The sequence below is a fragment of the Quercus suber genome, unplaced genomic scaffold, assembly GCF_002906115.3.
Source record: "Quercus suber isolate HL8 unplaced genomic scaffold, Cork oak 2.0 scaffold_189, whole genome shotgun sequence".
In the NCBI taxonomy this organism is placed as follows: domain Eukaryota; kingdom Viridiplantae; phylum Streptophyta; class Magnoliopsida; order Fagales; family Fagaceae; genus Quercus; species Quercus suber.
In genome coordinates this window covers 433,561-457,374 of record NW_027069647.1, presented here as the reverse complement: position 1 = coordinate 457,374, position 23,814 = coordinate 433,561, and the positions used below count along the sequence as shown (strand labels likewise).

At 37.5% G+C, this 23,814-nt stretch overlaps 2 protein-coding genes and 1 pseudogene across 2 annotated transcripts; all 3 read left to right on the top strand.

Moving 5' to 3' along the window:
* Positions 1-2,967: 2,967 nt before the first annotated feature.
* On the top strand, positions 2,968-20,361 carry LOC111986666 (uncharacterized). Its single transcript, XM_065778712.1, has 4 exons — positions 2,968-4,072; positions 4,158-4,307; positions 15,391-15,576; positions 20,096-20,361. Exons 1-4 carry the CDS (start codon positions 3,092-3,094, stop codon positions 20,174-20,176), a joined length of 1,398 nt encoding a protein of 465 aa, XP_065634784.1. The 5' UTR covers positions 2,968-3,091; the 3' UTR covers positions 20,177-20,361.
* Positions 9,108-15,149, top strand: LOC136069781 (elongation factor 1-alpha-like; annotated as a pseudogene).
* Positions 20,286-23,326, top strand: LOC112036727 (organic cation/carnitine transporter 3). Its single transcript, XM_065778711.1, has 2 exons — positions 20,286-20,555; positions 20,915-23,326. Exon 2 carries the CDS (start codon positions 21,604-21,606, stop codon positions 23,176-23,178), a length of 1,575 nt encoding a protein of 524 aa, XP_065634783.1. The 5' UTR covers positions 20,286-20,555; positions 20,915-21,603; the 3' UTR covers positions 23,179-23,326.
* Positions 23,327-23,814: the final 488 nt, after the last annotated feature.

The following is a 23,814-nucleotide window of genomic DNA, read 5'->3' as shown; positions in this document are numbered from 1 at the left end:
CCTTATTCATTTACTACTAGTGTTATACCACAAATGACAGTATCATGCTACATGTTTATCAGTGAATATGAAATAGTTTCACTTCTTCTTCTTCTTGTTCAGCGGTAAATTGAGAAAAGTTTATGCCACAAGTCTGCAATTATCTACTATGCAACTGCAAGACAAGTTTGAATAATACAAACTCTAGATATTTCTTAAAAATAAGATCCTATCGTTGATCCTTTCCCGAACAGGAACCAGTGTACGTTTCAAACTTTCATCCAATTAAACTATAAAGTCTTAGCGGTTTACTACACGTAAATTTTTTTTTGAGCAGCTTTCGGTCAATAAATGGCACAATATTTTAATTGAGTCTAATATCTGTTTCTTCCACTAGATTGGTTGTTTCAACAAAAACTAGAAAACAAAAAAATAAAAATAAAAGTGTTTGGTCTTTGATATTAATTATATGCATCATATGTGACTAGATCTTCATTCTTCCACGTCGGCTAGCAACCACTCTTTAATTTACATCCGGTTGAGTTTTGTGATTATGAGCAGTCTACGTAAAGTGGTGAGTTGCAAAAGACAAAACCTGTTCATCAATCATAGTCGCACAACTCAACATGTTGTGAAATTAGGTGTGTTATTGATTGTGTCCTCAGAATTATTCACCTTCAATTTCGCCAATGACTCTCCCTAATACCCCTAGCAGTGGGATTTCTCTCTTTTAAGGTCAAAAACTTGATAGTTTAAGTAACCTATTGTTAATTAATTAAGACAGATCCTTCAATTAACTTTTTAAAACATTGGTACTAAGTCCTTCGTGTGTTAATTTCTTAATCAATAATTTTCTTGTACCAATGATTAGGAAAATATTCAAGCAATAACCAAGAGACTATGTCACTGTATATTGGTCTTCTTTTTGGATAAGTCTTTCTCAGAAGTCTTCACCATATAACAACTAAGTCAATTTCTTCCTAATGACCAATTGCAGTCACCTGAACTCTAGAAATATAAAATTTTTTTCTAAATAAATTTTTTAATAGAGTAATACAATCCAAACATGCTGGTTTTCCAGCTATTTGGTTATATATTTACAAGAAAGAACCAAAATTTTTAAACCCTTAAAAAGAGTAGAGAGTATAGATGAAGTATCTAAGTGGATATTGAAGCTTACACTTCAAAACAAATTAATATTCTAAGGCAGAATGTAAACAATACGATAGTCTCCAATGTCTTGACTAATCCAAGTTATAAACTTTGACCAATGCCTTATCACTTATGTGATACTCAACAGAAATATCTTTTTACATGTTCTCTCTCTCTCTCTCCCTCTCTCTGTAATGTAAACTTTGTTACAAGTATCAAGAATTTATCAGCACACGCTTCTCCTAGTGCCCATGACCAATCCTTCACAAATACAAATTGATTATCCTTTAGCCAGAAACTATTGTAGATTGACAGCCTGATTCTACGCATGTGTTTGACCAAGTATAGTTTGCGCTTGGTGTCAATGTTGTAGCTGTTACGGAACAGAAATGCAAGCCTATTTTTGATTGATGATTAGCATTTTATTTTACTTTATTTTATTTTTTTTGGGTATAGAACAATTTATCCACTACTCATCATATCCATAGAACTATTCACCAAAGGCCCAAACCCAACTTAATGCCCCTGTTCGAACTTAGAACTCGAACCTTAACTGCTCAGCAAAGGCCCAAGCCCCACTTAATGCCCTTTTCATAACTCAAACCTTGGCCTTTTAAATTTTTAATTGATGAGAGACAAGAGAATCAAGAGATAACAACCCTATATGGAGGAGGCCTCAGCAGCTCTGTTTGCAGTCAGATGTGCATGTGAGCTAGGGTTTGATAAGGTTATTTTTTAAGGGGATTCAGCCAATGTTTTTTCTTCCTCTCAAGTATTGCTCAAATGTGCTAAACTGGACTATATCTCCCATAATTAATGATATTTTTAATCATTGATCCATCTCTATTGTTAAAACATATGCTAATTTTGCTGCCTATTGTTTGGCTAAGTAGGTCTTTTGTTATAACAAGTTTGGCTCCTTCAAACTCTAGAGCTCCCTGATAGTGTTGTGGCAGAGGAAGCTTGTGTACCTTTTTTTTTTTTTTTTTTCAATAAAATTTTCATTTAGCAAAAATAAAAATTATAAGTCATATCTTATAAGATAGTCTTACGAAACCTACATATCACATGTTTGGGTCTTACATGTTATGAGAGGATGGTCTCATGAGATACCATCTCATAGTTTCATATGTTGTTAGCAACCCTAATGGGTTGTTTTAGTAGTTTAGAAGATTCATGTGATGCGTGATATCCTAAGTCTTTTAGTTAACATCGTTCTAGGAGTATCTTCAAGAAATTTTTATTTGTAATTATATTATGTGTGTGATATGAGCGACTACATATACCTTAATTATTAGTTAAATACTCTAAGAGCCCTAGATCCATATTAACACCAACCAAAAAAAATCTCAGGCAATTGGCAAGTGAGAATATATACATAATGCATTATCCTTTGCAAAAAGCATTCCACTAAAGCTATAATGCATTATCCTTTACAAAAGCATTCTACAATGGAAAAGTACAAACTATGGCTCTAATCGTTGAATACAGGTACTCTAACGCCGTTTGCCCCCATTTCTTATTTTGCTGATTTTGGTTTGGATTTTGAAATTAAATATTGGGCTGTCAAAGTACTATCCGGCGGCAACAACCATAGGTTTCGTCTGATTTTCCGGGTTCCAATCAAATACATAGATAGGTGCCTACTCTGAATTTTTGTTTGGTTGGGTTTTTAAAATTGATATATATTTGGACTTTGAAAGAAAGTATTATTCGAGGCCCACCAAACGAAGCCCATCAGTGATGGGCTCAGCTCGGACCCACTGTGTACCCTTCTCTCTCAAACAGTCATAGTAGAGCAACATTGCTTCTTGCTACGCACTTCGTTTGTTTGTTTTTGGTCTTTTGGATGATGGGTTTTACTGTTACATCGTATTCGTAGGGTTTTAGATAGTTTTAACGTTTGTTTCCTTGTATTTTTTTTTCAGAAGTGGAACCACCCACTGATCATTTTTGAGAAATGAGACGAAGAACACTCGCTAATTTCTCTAATGCCACCAGACAGTCTCTGATCCCTTTTTCTACTTCTAGCGGTGGTGGTGGTGGTAGAGGCCGTGGTCGCGGTTTTGGTGGCCCACAGTTTGAGTTCACAGCTCCGGGTAAGCCAGGACCCGAGGTGTCCGAATCCGAGTCCGTGTCCGGGTCCAAACCCGACACTTCACTTCCCGGACACGGACACGGTCGTGGTAGACCCCTCCCTTCTTCCCCAACTCTCCCCGGCTTCAATTCCTTCGTTTCTTCCATCAAACCACCAGCCGCCACCGGTCGCGGCCGTGTCACTGACTCTCCGCCGCCTCCAGATTCGGGTCCTAAGCAACCCATCTTCTTCAAGAGACAAGATGGTGTCGGACACGGGAGTGAACAAGGACACGTGTCGGACACGGCTGAGAGTGTCCATGAGCGGAATGTCAATTTCAATCTCCCTCAGAGCATAGTCTCTGTATTGACTGGCAGCGGTCGCGGAAAACCCATGAAGCAGCCAGTCCAGGAGGAGCCCCCTATCGTCCAGGAGAACCGGCATGCCCGGGCCAAACCCCAATCCCAACCCCAAGCTCAATCCCAGCCCAGGATGACCAGAGAAGAAGCTGTGCAAAATGCAGTGAAGATTCTATCCCGTCGTGGCGCTGGTGGCGGTGAGGATGATGTTGAGGAGAGCAGTGGAGGGAGAGGGAGAGGGAGAGGCAGAGGTAGAGGTAGAGGGAGAGGATGGGCTAGAGGTAGGGGAGGAAGAGGATTTGATAGGCGGCGGGATAGAGATTCGGAAGATGGGTTTGGTGCAGGATTGTATTTGGGAGACAATGCTGATGGAGAGAAGCTTGCTAAAAGGCTTGGACTTGAGACCATGAACCAGTTAAATGAAGCTTTTGAGGAAATGAGTTCTAGAGTGCTGCCCTCACCTTTGGAGGATGCAATTTTGGATGGCATGGATGTCAATTATGCGGTTAGTTCAGTTCCCATATGTTGTTTGTTAAAAGTTCTTGTTTTTGCTAAATTGTGGCCTGATTGTTTGTTTTTTTGGATTATAGATCGAATGTGAACCAGAGTATTTAATGGGGGAGTTTGATCGGAATCCGGATATTGATGAGAAACCACCGATGCCACTTCGTGATGCACTTGAGAAGATGAAGCCGTTTTTGATGGTTTATGAGGGGATTGAGAGTCAAGAGGAGTGGGAGGTAACTTTTTATGGCTTGTGTTATTCTTTCATTTGATTGATATAGTTTCATGTTATTTAATACTGCCAATTATTATTTTGACTCTGCTGTTATTTTACAATGCATTTGCTGTTCGGTTTTCAATTGCATTTTGTTGCTTGAGTAATTAAGATTTGGTGAGATCTTTGAACATATTCATCCATATTGCTAGTAGTGCTATCGTTCTTAGCATTTGCTTTATGTTCATGCTAACTTATTGTTGTTTTAATTTTTTTCGATTAATGTGCACGAGCCATCTCATTATTGTTCGTAAGGACCTGTGAAATCCTCAAAAATAAACTTGCAAAGCTGATAGTCATTATGAACATTAAATATGAGAAGGATCTTATTGCTTGAATGTATACAAGCACAATCTGTCAAAGCCTTCTTAAGAGGCTGCTCGAGCTGTAACTGCTTGATAGCCGGCAGTTAGCCAAGCAGTATTCTGACAGCATAAACCAACGTCTAACTAGCCACATGCTGAACACCAATTGATCACAAGGCTAATTAAGACGTAAGAGTTAGTTATTGACCTGCTCTTTACAGAATTAACTAATCCTAGGACAATGCAAACTATTCTTGGACAGATGCTAACTTGATCAGTTACAGCAGTAAGTGAGCTGAGTAACCTCATGACACCTTACAATGTCTATCAAAATATCAATGTTACTTCCACAATGAATGATAGAGTGGACATTGTGTAATGCTATCATGTTTTGGTGGTTTGTAAGATAGTTGATGATGGGTAATTTGGGATTAGTTCTTATATTATTTCAACATCTCTCCTTTCTTAAACAAGGTTAGGATAACTATGTGCCTTATATAATATATATGCTTATATTATATTTATATTTCATTACTTTAAAATTTCATTTACCTGCTATATATGTTTTCCCTATAATATCACCATTTTTTTTTTTTTTTTATGTATATCTGCAATACAATTCACCAAAAAAAAGAAAATAAAAAACAAAGTCCTAGACACTATAACCAAGATATATTGAAGAAACAAAGTTTTTTTTTTTTTGAAAGGGATGCTAGAAAGCTTTCATTAAACGGGGATAAAACCGAAAACAGATACATCATGTAGGATTTGAGATGCAATAATAGCGGGAGTATCCTCCACCCAAATAATACAATCAGATATGTGCTTAGCATATTTGGCCATTTGGTGAGTTGCCTTGTTTCCCATCTCTACGAGTGAAGGAAGACTTCCATGCTCTGAACTTGGATTCCCATGACTTTATACCAGCAATAAGATGATGGACTTGGATTAGGCTCGGATCATGGTTGGTAATGGCAGCCATGACAGTTTGGGAGTCCCCCTCAAGGATAATCTCTCTAAGGCCCAGCTCCCTTGCAAAGGTCGTGCCAATCTCAGCTGCTTTGGCTTCAGTCTCAAGAGCACCAAGTGGATATGGAAGTAGTTTGCTAAGAGCTCCCATAATCTGTCCCATGTCATTTCGAACCACCACCCTGATCTCACAGTGTCCAAGTTCTTTAAATACAGCTCCATCAACGTTTACCTTGTACCATCCAAGAGGAGGTGGTCTCCATAAGCTGGGGCCGTGGAGCTGAGGATGGTGGGGAAGCACACAGAAGGTTTGGAACTCATTTAAGAAGGCCCGTGATGCTTCAAAAATCTGCAAAGCAGTTTTGCTGGTTTCCCCATGTCGAATGGCATTCCGGTTGTTCCCAAGGGACCATGCAAATGTGGCAAAGGCTTCAAGGTCTTGGCTGGGCTTTGCCTCTTTAACACACCAGAACAGGTCTAGGAAGTTTGGTGAGTTGGTAGTGAGGCCTGGAGCTTTTAGATTTGCCATTTGCCACACCGCTGTCGCTAGTTCACATCCCCAAAACATGTCCAGCTGTTTCTACTTCCCCACAAATGTTGCACTCCACTTCCAATGGGATTTTATGATCTTTGAGTTTAGTTTTGGTGGGGAGAATATCTTTGCAAGCCCGCCAAATGAAGTTTTTTATTTTGTTTGGGCAGCGGAGCTGCCAAACTGACTTCCAAAGTGATGTCGTCCCGGTGTTGCTCGAACATTCTCCCACTTCAACCTTGGTTAGTTGCTTATGACTTATCCGGTATGCACTACGGACCGAGAAAACACCATTGGCAGTAGCAGACCAAACTCTTTGATCAACAGGAGATGCAGAACTTAAGGGAATAGCCAAGATGGATTTAGCATCATGGGGTTGAAAATTAGAATTGATCAGATCAGATTTCCACACAACCCTCTCCTTGTCAATTAGAGTTGAGACCTTTTCGTTGTATAACATGGGGTTGATGGGAGACATGATTTTGTAAGTATCAGGCTTGGGAATCCATTTATCCTTCCAAATCTGCATGCTCTCACCATTGCCAATAGACCAACGAATTCCATCTTCCACCACGCTCTTAGCAGCCATAATGCTTCTCCAAGCATATGATGGTCTTTTACCAATTTGAGCATCTAGGAAAGACCGACCAACAAAATACTTAGCTTGGAAAACATGGTGGAAGAGAGAATTTGTGTTTTGGAGAAGTTGCCACCCTTGCTTGGCTAAAAGAGCGAGGTTGAAAGCTTTTAAGTCTCTGAATCCCATGCCTCCATCACCTTTAGGCTTACACAATTTATCCCAAGAAACCTAGGATATCTTTCGCTCATCAAACTTCTGCCCCCACCAAAACTTGCTGATCATAGAGCTGAGATCTTTACATAACGAGTCCGATAACTTGAAACAGCTCATGGTATCGGTAGGGGTGGCTTGAGCCACTGCTTTGATGAGGACTTCTTTGCTGGTGGTGGACAAGAGCTTTCCCTTACATCCAGCAATCTTCTGGCTGAGTTGATCTTTGATCCTATTAAACGCCTTTTTTTTTTCCCTCGGCCTACCAAGGATGGAAGACCCAAGTATCTGTCATGCTGCTTGATAACTTGAGCCCCAAAAAGGTTTTTTATTTCAGCTTGGGCAGTAACTTTGGTATTTTTGCTGAAGAAGAGGGAAGTTTTATCCTTGTTAATTTTTTGACCCGATGCAGCGTCATAGTCTTGTAGGACATCCCAAATACGCTAACATTCACCCATATTGGCCCGGCAAAAGACTACGCTATCATCCGCAAAAAATAGATGAGATAGATGCGGAGCCCCCCAACATATGGAAATTCCTTTGATATTTCCCAATCTCTCTTCTCTTTGGAGCATCGCCGAAAGACCTTCTACACATAACAAGAAAAGAAAGGGTGATAAGGGGCCCTCTTGGCGGATACCACGAGAAGGGATGATTTCACCCTTTGGTTGCCCATTGATTAGCACAGAATAAGAAACAGAGGTTATGCACATCATAATAATAGATATCCAGCGATCATAATTTCTGCATTTTTTTAGCCAGGCAATCTAAGAAGCACGGGTGCGTTTCGGGACTCGGGTGCAGGTGCGGGACTCGGCAATTTTTGAAAAATGTGGGTGCGGGTGCGGCGGGACTTGGCGATTAAAAAATTATTAAAAATATTTTTATATAGTTAATTTAATATTTTTATATAAAAAAATCAAATAAATGGTATAATTTATTATTAAAAAATAATTATTTATGGTTTGTTTTTAATAAAATCAATATTTTTGGTAATTGGAAACAAAAAACCACATTTCAAAAAAGTTCATTTACTCATTTTTCAATTCTCAAGCCCACCCACATTAAATATTTGACTTTTCCACCCCCTTAATTAATATTCTTTTGTTATACGTTTATTCATCTTTCATCTTTTTTTTATTTGGTGTCTTCTCATCTTCTTCTTCCTTCTCTTTTTTTTTTTTTTTTTTTTTCCCCCTCTCACAAGGCCACATGAAGTGATTAAAAAATTATTAAAAATATTTTTATTTATATTTTCTATATATTTTTACTATTAAAATATTCTTAAAAAACACATTGCTATGCCTTGATTCACAAAACAAAGAAAGAAGAAGGCAAGAAACACATTACTATGCCTCTGAGGTCAGAATTTTGGCTGTTCCGACGAGTTTCAAGGCCGATATCGGCCTGTTTCGGCCGTTTCCGGCATATTTCGGCCGTCTCGGCCGTATCGGTCGACGGCCGATACGACCCGATACGGCCGATATGGACCGACTCTGGCCGAATCGAAGCCGATTCTGGCGGTGACCGATACGGCCGATATGGACCGACTCTGGCCGAATCGAAGCCGATTCTGGCCGAATCGAGCCTCGTCGGCGCGAATCGAGCCTCGTCGGCGCGAATCGAGCCTCGTTGGCGCAAATCCGAGAAAAAAAAAAAAAAAAATCAGACGTGGCACCGACTCGTGGTCAACCGCGTCGGACGCTGCGTCCCGCGTTAGGCCGCGTCGGACTCGGGTGCGGCACCCTCCCAGCCGCGTCCGTGCTTTCTAGGTTTTATCCTTGTTAATTTTTTGACCCGATGCAGCGTCATAGTCTTGTAGGACATCCCAAATACACTGACATTCACCCATATTGGCTCGGCAAAAGACTATGCTATCATCTGCAAAAAATAGATGAGATAGATGCGGAGCCCCCCAACATATGGAAATTCCTTTGATATTTCCCAACCTCTCTTCTCTTTAGAGCATCACCGAAAGACCTTCTGCACATAGCAAGAAAAGAAAGGGTGATAAGGGGCCTCCTTGGCGGATACCACGAGAAGGGATGATTTCACCCTTTGGTTGCCCATTGATTAGCACAAAATAAGAACAGAGGTTATGCACATCATAATAATAGATATCCAGTGATCATGAAACCCCAATTTCTGCATTATTTTAGCCAGGCAATCTCATTCTACTCTATCAAAGGCTTTACTCATGTCTAACTTGATTGCCATTAGACCTTCTTTTCCTTTCCTTTTCTGATTTATGTGGTGCATTGTTTCGAATGCCACTAGTACATTGTCTGTGATAAGTCGCCTAGGGACAAAAGCACTTTGGGATTTGCTAACAACTTCAGGGAGGATTTTTTTGAGGCGGTTTGCTAAAACTTTGGCTAGAATTCTGTACACTACATTGCACAAGCTAATAGGGCAGTATTCAGTGATTTTTTGGGGATTTTTTGTTTTTGGTATGAGGCAAATGTGGGTGTCATTTAGTTTTGGGGGCATTTCACCAGTGTTCAGAATATTAAGTACACAATCAGTTACATCTTGTCCAACAATGCTCCAATATTTTTGAAAAAAGAGTGGGGGCATACCGTCCGGGCCTGGGGATTTGGTGGGGTGCATTTGGTGAAGAGCTTGCTGGACTTCATCAGGCTGGAATTCCTTGAGTAGGGAGTCGTTCATCTCATTTGTGACTCTCCTTTCAATGGCAGCAGTTACTGGGCTGAACTGAGAAGGTTGATCAGATTGATAAATGGAGGAGAAATAGTTAAACAATGCTCTGAACAAAGTTTCCAAGCTTACAAAAGTTTCAGAATTAAATGAACTTAACAACAACTAGGCTTCTTTCTAGTTAGAAAGCATATAAAGCAGCCATTTTTAAAACACAAGTAACGCTATTGTTATTACAGGGGAAAAAATTATGCAAAAAGTACATGGGCTGTATATACAGATTTATCCCACACTTAACAGCTTTAGATATTAAGCACAACAAAGAATCTTTTTCAGTAAAGAAGGCAACTGAAAGCAAAAGATATCTTCCTAAGTTTTTAGTAGAAAGCACTAAACTGATTTACATTTGATTATCCCTAAAAAGGACAGACTTTGCATGCATGATTTTGTGCGTCATACACATAGATCATGTGTTGGATCATTCCCTGTATTTCTGCTCTGCAATAAGATGAGATGCAGATACCAGAACATAGTGATAAACACATCATTTAACAGAATAAATGCACTGAATGATGTGTTGTAGCACCACAACCCAACAAAAAATATAGGATATGAATATAGACACAAAACAATACACAGAAGACATGAGGAGACAGTGGACAGATGCAACAATAAGAGAAAACAACAGCACAGTGAAAACATATGCTATTTATAATACAGATCAAAACTATTATGTAATACAAACTAGGACCAGCCACATGACATATAAAACTAGATAGCCACATATATTGCTTCCAATAGTAAATCACACCTCAGCAAAGTGCAGATGGTAGTCTCCTAGTTGCTTATCAGCCCATCTGTGGATGGGTGATAAAAAGGATTGTAAGAAAGACGAATCCCAAAAGCCCCCTTGCTCAACTTTGGAATGCATAGCAGGTGCAATGGATGGTCTCCGTGATTCGTAAAACATGCCAGGTTGACTTTAAGAGTTGGAGAATTTCTTCCACTTCCTGAAAAAGTGGATAGATATAGATGGCCCAGTCAAGCAAATTGTGAAAAGTTCATTTACAGTGAATCATCATATTAAATTTACAACAATTCCTTGGATCATCTTTTGAATCTGATTAACATCCCTAAATGAAAATGAGTTTGTTATAAATACAACTATCATTTGTTTAATAAAATTTTTTTTTATAAGCAAATTCCAACAGAACTCAAAACCAAAACCTAACTGCATAAAGCTGTAACTCAAATATGAAGCCATAAACTAACTCAAAAATATGAAGAAAATATGAAATTTCACAAAGATGTGAATGCTTCCATCTTGGTGCTGTCATCACCTGAAAAAAAAGAAAAACTGCTAACCTCTATCAGCTTTCCTTCATCTAACATGTCAAAGACACTGAGAAGCAGTTTCTCATATAGTCTAACATTAGGTGATAACCATCAGCCCATAGTGAATGGTACACTTGTTGAGAGTGATAGAGGGGAAGGTATTAGTTTTGGCCCTTTTCCTTCTAGTACTTTAAATTAAATTTGGTCTTCTATTGTGATATTTGGTAACTCTGAGAATCCTTGTAACCTAAGATTTGGTATTCCATACTAGGATTCTGACAATTTGATTGCTTTTCATGTGCATAGGTTGTAACACGTTGTGTCCTTTTTCCCCTTAAATGATAAATTTATTTCCCAAGAGAAAGAGGTTTAGTTGATAAGAATTGGGTTCATCTGTGGTTTTTAGTGAAGGGTACACTTGGTGAGAATATAAGGGGAAGGTATTAGCCTCTTCTATGGGTTTGGGATTTTTCATTCTAGTACATTAATTTAAAGTTTTAAGTTTGGTCTCTCTCTCTTTTACTATATTTGGTACCCTTGAGAATCATTGTAACCTAGGATGATTTTAAATTTATCGTCCTTTGATGGTCTCACTAATCATGTGGCAACATCTTCCGTACTAGGCTTTTGACCATTTGATTGCTTTTATATCTAGGTGGATGAATTACCTTATTCTTTGTACTATTTGATAGGTGATTACAGAAAGATGGTTATTATCTACAACTATCGTTTAGCAATTAGGATATTCTATGATAATAAAGATGCATTTCTTGTTTCTCCACTGTTCTCTTAAAGAGGAAGGTTAACAAACCTTCAAAAAATACTAAGAAAAATGATCAATGTACATACTTAGATGGATACTTTAGTCCAACTTGCATTTAATATTTTCAAAATAACTTGGATATAATTACTTATCAAAAAAAAAAAAAAAACTTGGATATAACTGTGTAAGTCATGATTAAATTTGAATGAATTCTACTGTGCTGTTTCTTTAAATAAATTATACTCAAAGGTGTTTCATGGGTTCTACCTAAAAGGTTATTGACTTGCTGGCCGGTTGGAGAGGAATTGGTTAGGAAAGCATTCTTCAAATGTTTGGAATTTGGTACGACATTGTGTGATGTGCATTATTTGGAGGCGGAGAAATAATTGCATATTTGAAGATTTAGTGCTTTCTAGGGATAAGCAGAAGCTCTTAGAGTTGTTTGCAACCACTTTGTTTGATTGGTCTCGTGTGTGGGGTTTTGCTTCTTCGAACCATTCTACTGTTTTTAGATTCACTTTTTTCTTGTACATAAGTTGTTTTGGTTTCCTTTGTTGCTTGTACGTATTTCCTTCATTTACTTCATCTCTTTGATAGAGTAGCTTCTTTTTAATACAATTTTTTCTTACCTATTAAAAAAAAGAAAAAAAAAAAAAAGAAAAGAAAAGAAAAAGAAAAAACTCAAATCCTTTACCCTTTTATGCTTCATTGCAGAAAGCCATTTCCCCCTCCTGTCTCGTGTGGTGACTGACTTAAAGTTAATGATGATGAGATATACGAAATGGAGTTATAGATTTTTAATTTACAATTGCAATTTTAGCATTGGTCATAGAATTTGTAGCCTATAGTTGTTTTAAGCACTCTTCACTTACAGTTGCAATATTATGTAGACTTAGTAGGCTTTGGCATGTTTGTTGGATGAGCAGGCCTCTTTAGAAAGCATTTCATTGTGTTTACTGTTGTTACAGATTGAGTTCAGGATGCATAATATTATTAGGATGTGCATGAATGTGAGAAAAGGCTGCACTAAATAAATGATAAGGATCAAGATTTTATCCCCCACTCCCCCTCACCCTAACCCAAAAAAAGAAAAAGAAAAAAGAAAAAAGAAGGAAAGTTTGGGTGTTGTGGTCATCTTCTTTTATATAAGCACAAACCTGGACATATGATAATCTCTATTTACCTTATTAATCTACTGAGTTCAACAAAAGAGATAGATAGGAACATCTAATATGCTGTGGCTAAATTGTATCCAGTGGATTCCATGAATGACCTTAGAGGGAGGCAACTATGGGGTTCAAGTTCACGAAGTTTGTCTTTAGGCTAATTTACTATTGTGTTGGAGAGGGATTTTGAGTTCATTTTGGAGCAAATATGAAAGAGGTGGACTTATGAAGGGGTTGAATTAATGTTGATAGACTTCCGCTTGTCTTTCTAAGATTTTAATTTTCCATTTGTCCATCATCATTGTTGCCCTTGTTGGATTTTCAACATTTATGATTGTAATTTGATGGGGATACTTACAGTACACAGTTTTTTATTTTTGTTTTTCCTTTCTGCATATTTCTCAATGCTGTACTTTTTATTTGCTTTATCAAAAATCAAATAGGGGAATTGTAAACTTGTAATGCTCTTAGTGTTGTATTAGCTTTAAGATACCAAATGTCTCCACTCTCTCTTGCTCCTCACATACTCTCTTACGAGTGCTGTGAGAGTGTCTCTCTTATACCTTAGCAAGTTTCACCAGTTTTCTTTTTAAAAGTTTATAATGGATAAGGAGAAGGTTCACAACAACATTGTGGTCATTGGCCATGTCGACCACCACCAGGAAATTGATTTCCAAGCTTGGAGGTATTGACATGGTATTGACAAGTGTAATATTGGGAGGTTCGAGATGGAGGCTGCTGAAATGAAAAAAAGGTCATTTAAGTATGCTTGGGTGTTGGACTTGTCAAAAAAAAAAAAAAAGTATGCTTGGTTGTTGGACAAGCTCAAGGCTGAGCATGAGCATGGTATTACCCGTTGATATTGCCTTGTGGAAGTTTTGAGACCGCCAAATACTACTGCACTGTCATTGATGCACCTGGACATTTTGAGTTTATTAAGAACATGATTACTGGTACCTCACAGGCTGACTGCATTTTCCTCATTAATGACTCCGCTGGAGGTTTTGAAGCTGGTATTTCTGAGGATGGTCAGACCTGTGTACATGCTTTGCTTGCATTTACCCTTGGTGCCAAGCAGATGATTTGCTGCTGCAACAAGGTGGATGCTAATACTCCAAGGCATGGTATGATGAAATTGTTAAGGAAGTCTCACTTTATTTAAAGAAGATTGGTTACAACCCTGACAAGATCCCCTTCATGGGGTTTCTGGTTTTGAGGGTGATAACATGATTGAGAGGTTTGCCAATCTCAACTGGTACAAGGGCCTCACCCTCCTTGAGGCTCTTGACCAGATCCAGGAGCCCAAGAGGCCCTCAGACAAGCCCCTCCATCTTTCTCTCCTGGATCTCTACTAGATTGGTGGTATTGGAACTGTCCTTGTGGGGCGGGTTGAGACTGGTGTTCCTAAGCCTGGGATGGTTGTGACATTTGTCCCCACTGGATTGAAAAATGAAGTTAAGTCTGTAGAGATGCACCATAAAGCTCTCCAGGAGGCCTTTGCTGATGACAATGTTGGTTTCAACATGAAGAATGTTGCTGTTAAGGATCTCAAGCATGGTTTTGTTGCTTCCAACTCCAAGGGTGATCCTGCCAAGTGGCGATTTCACCTCCATCATCATGAACCACCCTGGTCAGACTGGCAACAGCTATGCTCCTGTCCTTGATTGTCACACCTCCCACATTGCTGTTAAGTTTGCTGATCTTGTGACCAAGATTGACAGGAGATCTGGGAAGGAGTTAAAGTTTTTGGAGAATGGTGATGCAGGGTTTGTGAAGATGATTCCTATATAGTCCATGTTGTTGAGACTTTCTCTGAGTACCCACCCCTTGGTTGTTTTTCCGTGAGGAATATGCGCCAGACCGTGGCTTTTGGTGTCATCAAGAGTGTTGAAAAGAAGGATCCTTCAGGTGCTAAGGTCACCAAGTCTGCAACAAAGAAGAGTGGAAACTGAAATGTGCTTTTGAGGTTTATGCTAGTTGACTAGTTTTATCTATTTTGGTGTTACTGGTTTTAAATTTTATTTTGGTTGTTCTTGCATTTTTTAGGACAGCTTTAAAAGTTTCCACCACAGTCCTCTAGCCTTACTTCTGAGGATGTGGAGGGGTTGAGCAGTCAAATTTCATCTGGTTGCTTGACAAGCTGTGGTGGAAGCTCTGTTTTCTGATTTATGTTTTTAAGTTCTATATCTCATTGAAATCAGTTGTGTAGTTCATTGTTGATGAACAACTTCATATTAGTGTTAAAACTTTGGTTGTTAGTTCACTATCTAAATAAATAAAAAGATACGAAATGTCATCATTAGACATGAATGATAATGATGTTATGAAAACCTTGTTATGTTATTGCTTACATGTTGTTTGATTTATTGGAATTATTTCAATGAGCTTTGATCTTTTTGTGTTGCAGGGATATAATAATACGCTTCTTGTGGGCTATTTTATTCTTTTGTTTTACCATTGTGTATAAAAAAAATGTGGTGTAGTTCCTTTATTTCTGTTATCTTTCTGACTTCTCTTATTTTACTAGGAAATCATGAAAGAGACAATGGAGAGAGTTCCTTTGATGAAAGAGATTGTCGATTACTACAGTGGACCAGATAGGGTAACTGCAAAGCAACAACAAGAAGAATTAGAAAGGGTTGCAAAAACAGTTCCTGTCAGTGCACCTAAGTCTGTAAAGCAGTTTGCTGACCGTGCGGTTCTATCTCTTCAGGTTAGTTGTTCACCCTTGGTATCCTGAGATCTGATGTTATTTCTACATTGGGGATGAATTTCTCTTTATAGAGTAATTGCTCCTTGCCTATGCCTGTCTCTGTGTGTGTGTGTTAATTGTATTTGCTTGAGGAATGGAACTACAATGGACTATGGCATTTGGCATCTTTATACTAAGAAAAGGATATGGTTTCCTCACATGGGCAAGAGAGTCCTTGGAGACTAGTGAAAGGCACACAAATTTGTACTTGGGCTTGACACAAATACTTTGGTAGGCTTATCTCCTTAAACTTGTACTGGTCAAAGGATGTCCTGGATCTTAACATGGGTTTGTTTTGGATAACATATAGGTTATTTATATGGGAAAACTATCTAAGAATGTATTTCTTGTTGAACAATTACATGCTGACATCAGAAATATAGAAGTTCTTGTGATATTTTAATCATGTAAGCATCTAAGGCAGACATGTGTCTATGTGCATCCTCTATTCTGAAGTTGTGTGTATATTTAGACCAATATATGTGGAGATATGAAAAATTCAGATCTAAAATTCCTTGTCATCCATGTCTGGATGTGGATTTTGCTAACCATAATTTTGGAGTTGAAAGTCTGGAAGTGCAAAATATTTTAGAGAAATTGTTTTTTATGGACAACTATGTAAGAATAGATTTCTTGTTGTACAATTAAATGCCAACATCAGAAATGTGGAAGGTATAATGATCTTTTAGTCATGTAACTATCTAAGGTCAGATGTGTGTCTATGTCCAGATCCTCTATTCTGAAGTCACGTATGTATTTAGGGGAGTGTATGTTGGCATATGAAAATTCAGATGTAAGATTCCTTTTTCATTAAATTCACTTGTCACCCCTGTGGCTGGATGTGGATTTTGCTAACCATAATTTTGGAGTTGAAAGTCGGAAAATGCAAAATGTTTGTGAGAATATGCTGGTTATTTTATTATGGACAACTACGTAAGAATAGATTTCTTGTTGTACAATCAAATGCTAGCATCAGATTGTAATTATCTAAGGGCAGATGTGACTTTTGAGGTAGGTGATGGAGCTTGTGTTTGGTTCTGGTATGATCAGTGGTGTGGCCACCTTCCTTTAAAGGATTTGTACCCTGATCTATTTGCCTGCTTAGTTGATAGCTGGGAAGCACAAACACAACATTTTGGGTGCCATACACACGTTTGACACGTACTAGACACGGGACAAGCGTGCGACACAGCAGCACGTGTGCCCCAGCCATTTAAAAATGATGGGACATGGGGGTGCGCCGGGGGGGGGGTGGGGGGGGGGGGGGGGGGGGGGGGGGGGGGGGGGTGAGAAGAAAAACTGAGAAAAAGGGATCTGTAACCTTGCATTGCCATCTTCAGTCTTCCTTGTGCTTCTTCAGCTTGTCCAACACTGTGTCTCTTCATTTTTCTTTATCTTCCTTTCTCAATTTTTTTTTTCAAAACTTCTCTTTTTTTCGATAGTTGTGTGGTGGGAAATCCAATGCCTGTTCATTTAAATTTCACAATTTCATTTTTCTTGGACTTTCTCTCATTTTTTGAATTCAAAACTTATCTCTCTCTCTCTCTCTCTCTCGCTCTCTCTCTCTCTCTTTTGGATAGTTGTGTGGTGGAAAATCCAACACCTCTTCTTTTAAATTTCACATTTTGACTTTTGAGTGGCTAGCTGTTAGCCACTTCCACTCTCCCATTCCAGTGTCAATTTTTTTTTTTCAATTCATATATCCTTTTGTATTGTGAAATAGTTGGACATGGCACTCACAGAATGGGCTTTATTATAGTTGGGACATGGGCTTAAATTATTAAAGGAGGTAAGATTTTAGATCTCTATCAAATATACAAATATTTACATGTATTTTGAAAGACTCTTAGACTTTAATTAAATATACTATCCCTTATTGCTCTTAAATTGATATATGTTTAACATTATATGAAAAATAAATGCTTAACAATATATAAAAAATACAAATAAAAATATATTTAATATACGTATCCCCGTCTTGTCGTGTTCTAATTTTTCAGAAATTCCCATGTTGTTGTGTTGTACCTTTTCCTGTATCTGTGTCCTTGGGTTGGTAGGGAAGCTTTAGTCTCTAACTTATTGGATTATTGGTTGGATGGGGAGGTTAAAAGCTGGAATGTTTGCTTTCACAAGGATTTTCATGATTGGGAGGTTGAGATAGTGAATCCTTTCTTTAACCATATTTACTCTTGAGTGCCTAGTGGGGGGTATAGGTTGAGATGGTGTTTAAATGGGAGTGGCAAGTTTAATGTTCAGTTTTATTAGAAGGATATCCATGGTGCCAGGGGTAATATTTTCCGTTGTAAGAGAGTATATGGTGTGTTGAGGCCCTTAAGATTGTCTTTCTTTTTGTTGATGGTAGTTTGGGGTAATGTAGTCTTGTTAAGTAGGACTTCTCTTAGTAGAATGGTGTAGTTGGAAACTAGTGAACCATTTACTGCTTCGTTGGGATGTTACTTATGCTGTGGTGTGAAGTTCTTAACATATTTGGAGTTCAGTGGGTGATGCGTCTAACAGTAACATCCCTTTTATTTAGGTGGAGGAATTGGTTTGGGAAGCATTCTTCAGAAATTTAGAATGTAGTGCCATCATGTTTAATGTGGTTAGTCTCTCTCAAAAAAAAAAAAAAAGTTTAATGTGGTTAGTGTGGAAGGAATGCAGTTCCCACACGTTTGAGGATATTGAGAGATCTCTAGATCACTTGAAATTTTTATTGATTTGAAGTTTGTTTGAGTGGTCTTGGGTTTGGAGTTTTACTCATTGTACTTCCATCTTTGAGTTTCACAATTTTCTTAGATCCTCTGTTTGATTCTTTGTAATTTTTTTAAGTTACTTTGTGTAGATCATCGTGAACATGAAGTAATTCTAGTTTTCAGAAAACTTCATTAATTACTTAGATGTGTAAACATGTCTGGGTCCTCTATCCTGAAGTCAAATATGTGTTTATTCAGATCTAAAATTCCTTTTTTCTTAAAATTTCCTTGCCACTCCTGTGGCTGGTTGTGGATTTGCTAACCATAATTTTGGAGTTGAAATTCGGGAAGTGCCAAATGTATGCGATTTTTTTTTTTTTTTTTGGGGAAAAATTTCATAAATGTGGATTTTATTGTACATTTGATGGCCAGAGAAAAATGCTAATCACTTATTTTTACTTATAAAAATAAAAATAAATAAATGTGGATATTTAAATCATGGTAAAAAGTTTTAATAAGAATTTTGGGAAAAAATGGTTTTTGTTAAATGCTTGACTAGCTTTATGGGAGTTCTTTACCATGGGTTAATGTCTGTTTGTTTCAAATTACAGCTAAATGATCTGAGAGATGAAATTTTAATTCTGTCAGAGAAACTGAAATATAATCGTGTAGAAAAAACTCACTGTGGTAGTGTGGTTTTAAGTAGGGGTGCCCTGGGTTAAGTTGGTCCGGGTTTGGTGTCACCTACCACTCAGGTGAAATTGCGTTAAACTCGCCGTCTGCCAGCAAACATGATTTTTGGAGATGCACACCTGATTTCCAATTGGCCATTTGATGGTGCCTATCAGTGACCCTTTGGGTGGGTCCAGGTCAGTTGCGTGGATCAGGTTTTGCAGGTAGAGGCAAAGTTTCTTTATTAGGATGTTGGCAATGACTATTTTTTAAAAGACAAGATGATTTGTCTTTTCAGGATGTTGGTAGTGATGCCTTTTCTCTTCTCCTTTTTGCCTGCATGTGAGAAAGGAAAAATAGTTCAACTTATCCAAAAAAGAGGAAAAAGAATTCATATGCAGAGGGTAGAAGGCGAAGGCAAAAGTCAGTCCTTCAAAAGTTGACATGTTAAGGCCAGTGTTGATTCGGTTTCATTTTGTTTGAATATTAAAAGGATGATCTGGACTGGTCTTTTTGGAGACCTTTTTTAGTTGATCAAGTAATATTTTATTAATTCATTTAGTAACTTTTTATTTGATTTTTGAATGGTGAAAGAAATTCTAATAATGCTACTAAATGACTACCTTGATGTTGTATGGTTGATTTACAAAGTGGGAAACCAACAATAAGTCTGTCTTATTGCTATCAAAGCAAGAGTTGGATTGTGAGTTGGTGACTTGAAGTTTACATCATTTAGTGTGGTAAAACATAGTTACATTTCACCTGCTTGTGGATTTTTAATTTTCATTCAAACAACAGAGTTCATATACAATTTTTTTAGACTGTATTTGATGATTCCACTTGCATGAAGGATTTTAATATCTAATTTATAATAATGATTTTGTGTGAAGTGTAAACTGTGCCTTTTTAATTTTCTCACACGTAATTATTTGGTATGATTGTGCATGAAAATTATGTTTATAATTTTTTGCTTTTGCTTTCACATTTTAATCTGATACTAGCTGAAGGAAAAAGGCAATCCTGAGGTGACTACCTAGCAATTTGTGTAATTGCACTATTTTGATGGAATGTGTTGCTTGGATGTTTGAGACTCTCATAAAACTTTTACAATGCAGAGCAACCCTGGCTGGGGATTTGACAAGAAATGCCAGTTCATGGACAAACTTGTGAGGGAGGTTTCCCAGCAATACACATAAGCTCTGAAAACACATTTTGCCATTTTTATACCCTGTTTCAAGATGCTCAATGGTTAAGATCATTCTTAGAAGTGAATTGGTAGGTGAGGTCAACCATCCTTGTTATTTTGCTCTGTAGCTTTTGTACTGTCTTTAACAATTGTCGCTCAAGTTAATTTCGGGGATTACATAATTCTTTTAATAATTTTGCTATGTATGCATTACGGTGTCTGATCCACCAACCATATTGAAGCAGCATGTTCACATTAAGTTTTAACTCAAGAAGCTTTTGCAAGTTTATGTTTTAGTGATTGCACTGCTTGTATTGATTTTACTGTTAACTGTATGCGCCCAGGGCTTGAAATGTAGGAGGCTGATGATACCTGCATCTGCATATATAGTGAGTAATGGTTTCAGGATTTAACTTGGTATTTCATTTGCTCTTTGTTTACATTTTTTTAAGAAAACGAAGAAACGCATTGCGAAAGGGACATGCGGAAAGAGAAAAGAAGTGGAAGGGAAGGGAAGGGAAGGAAGGGAAAAGCTTAGGAAATAGAAAATATATATATATATATATTTCTTTGAAGTTTTATGATATAAAAAGGTAAGAAATGAAGAAAAGATGAAAACTTAATATAAAGGGGAAAAAAAAAATAGTATGTTTTCCGATTTGTTCCCTTATATGTTATTAGATTAATTAAATATTAAAACATTTGGGGGACCTACTAAGTCTGTCTCTTATCCTGTCTTTTCCCCCAGTTTGGCCTGATAACAAAACCGTGGATCCACATCAGCCTATCTCATGTCAACCAAACTAAGAAAAATTATGGGTCCTACTGGCTACAGAAATTAAATTATCCTCCCTCCTTTTTCATTCCATCCAAACAGTGTGTTGAGGTTCTTAAATAAACCATGTTAAGCTCTTGATCTGTGGGCTAGTATAGTGATTTTATGCTCACTGCTAAATAATTTTCTACTTGTTTCACATGGGACTTTAGTGCAAGTTGTTTTGTTCTCATTTGAGATGCTGGAAGAAGGAAATTGTTGGCTGCACATGTTAATGAGGCTGTCTTTGTTATGGCTTGGTTGGTTCTTTGTGTTTGAGGGGAAGTTTTAATAAATCAGTAGTAGACAAACGAAATAAATGTTATTTAACATATTGGATTCAACCAGAATTTAAAAACTATAGTTGATCTCTCTAAGATCATTTATTTATATAAATTATTTAACATATATATCTACAATTGATATTTGATACGACAATGTCCATATTTTAAACCCACACTACTCAAATAAAATATTTTACCAAGGTAGGTTATGTGCCAATCATGGCTGCTTGACGTGGCACACACTCTCCCCTCCCCTTAGCCTAAAACAACTATAAAAGCCTTTATTCATTCACATTCCTCTTAAACCTCAACCCTGCCTTATAATAAACGTAGTTCCAAATGGCCGATTCAACACCACTTCTCTCCCAACCCAATTCAGTCAAGTCAGAAAGCACTACTCCACCTCTAGAAAAACACCATCCATCTCTTGATTCCACCATTGAAAGATGTATAGGAGATTTTGGATGGGCTCAATTCCTCCAAGCACTACTTGTATCAAGTGCATGGATATTTGATGCACAGCAAACATTCATTACTGTCTTCACTGATGCACACCCAACATGGCACTGTATTACTCATCAGCATGGTTGCAACTCTATCTCCAATATTTGCTATCTTCCGAAGAATTCATGGGCATGGGATTGGCCTTCCCATACTTCAATCATATCAGAATGGAACTTAGAGTGTGCTGCCTCCATTATCACGGGCTTGCCTGCATCTTCTTTCTTCATGGGTTGTCTAGTGGGTGGACTTGTTCTCGCCACACTTGCTGATTCCTCACTTGGTCGCAAAAACTTGCTCTTTCTCTCATGCCTAACTATGTCTCTATCTGCTTTGCTTACTATCTTCTCCACCAATATATGGGTTTACTCAGCTTTAAAATTGGTTTGTGGGTTTTGCCGCGCAACAATTGGAACTTGTGCACTTGTGTTAACAACTGAGCTTGTGGGGAAAAGATGGCGAGGCGAAGTGGGAGTGATAGGATTCTTTTGTTTCACAATAGGGTTCTTATCACTACCAGCTATAGCTTATTTGAATAGAGGTTCTCCTTGGAGGTATCTCTATGTATGGACTTCTATCCCAGGAATCTTGTATTCTATGTTAGTTCACTTCTTTGTTCATGAGTCACCTAGATGGCTATTTGTGCGTGGACGTAAAGAAGAAGCGGTGGCCACATTGAAAAGCATTGCACCACCTAGCCATAGTGGTTGTTTAACTTGGAGCTTCTCTGGGGTTTCGTTTGAGCAAGAAACATGCAATAATGGGAATGTTTACTCAACTATTAAGATGTTGGTGCAGAAAGGATGGGCTTTTAGAAGGTTGTTACCGGTTATGGTGATAGGTTTTGGGATTGGAATAGTGTACTATGGCATGCCATTAGGCCTAGGAAACTTGTCATTCAATCTCTACTTGAGTGTCACATTCAATGCCTTATCTGAGCTACCATCTTCATTGGTCACTATCTTGCTTATAGGTAAGTTGAACAGAAAAATTTCGGTGCTTGCTTTCACAATGATTAGTGGGATTTTTAGTGTCATGTGTGCTTTGAAAGGCCAGGTGTGGGCAAGATTCCAAATTGGACTTGAGCTAATATCTTTCTTCAGTGCATCTACTGCCTTCAATATACTACTCATATTCACAATAGAGTTGTTCCCTACTTGTGTGAGGAACTCAGCTACTTCGTTAGTGAGACAAGCACTTGTGTTTGGTGGTGTGTTTGGTCCGATGCTAGTGGCTGCTGAGAGCAGAAATGAAATTTCATCCTATGGGGTGTTTGGGTTAGTGATAGGGTGTAGTGGGCTTTTTGCAGTATGTTTGCCGGAGACAAGAGGTAGAACAATTTGTGATACAATGGATGAGGAAGAACACAAAGAGAAAGCAGCATGTAATAGTGTAGGTGATGTCTTGGCTTAATTTGCTTTTGGTTTGCTCAAATTATGTGAGAATAATTGTACAAGGTTATGTAGTGATTGGTAAAAAAAATAAAAATAAATAAGAGTCATGTACTATATAATAAAAGTTGGACTTAAAGGCCATGGTTGCGTCAAGTAGTTTTACCAAATCGCATAATTTTTTTTTTTAGATTTTTAAAAAATGTATATAAATTTTCTTCTCCTATAATTTCTAAGTTGATAAAAATATTAATTTGATTACAATCCAAATTGTTCATCTAATCCATATTTTTTACGTGTAGTATATTATAAAAAAAAATGTAGCAACTTTCTTATTTTTTAATTACTACACTACACATTTATATATTAAAAAAAGGGTAATTAATGCAGTGATTTTGAAATACCACTTCCAAAAACTAAATAGATAATCCTAAGACACATAAGTAAATAAATAAAGCTAAATAGATAATCCTAAGACAAATAAATAAATAAAAAAGAAGAAGAATTTGGTCACAATTGGAATACTAATCCACATCAAATACCACTTATATTATATATAAGTTATCAACTATTCTTCTATTATTCAATAATTAAATAAAAACTATTCTTCTATTTCTTTATCAATTTTAGGGATAAACACAAAAGCTTAATTATTGTT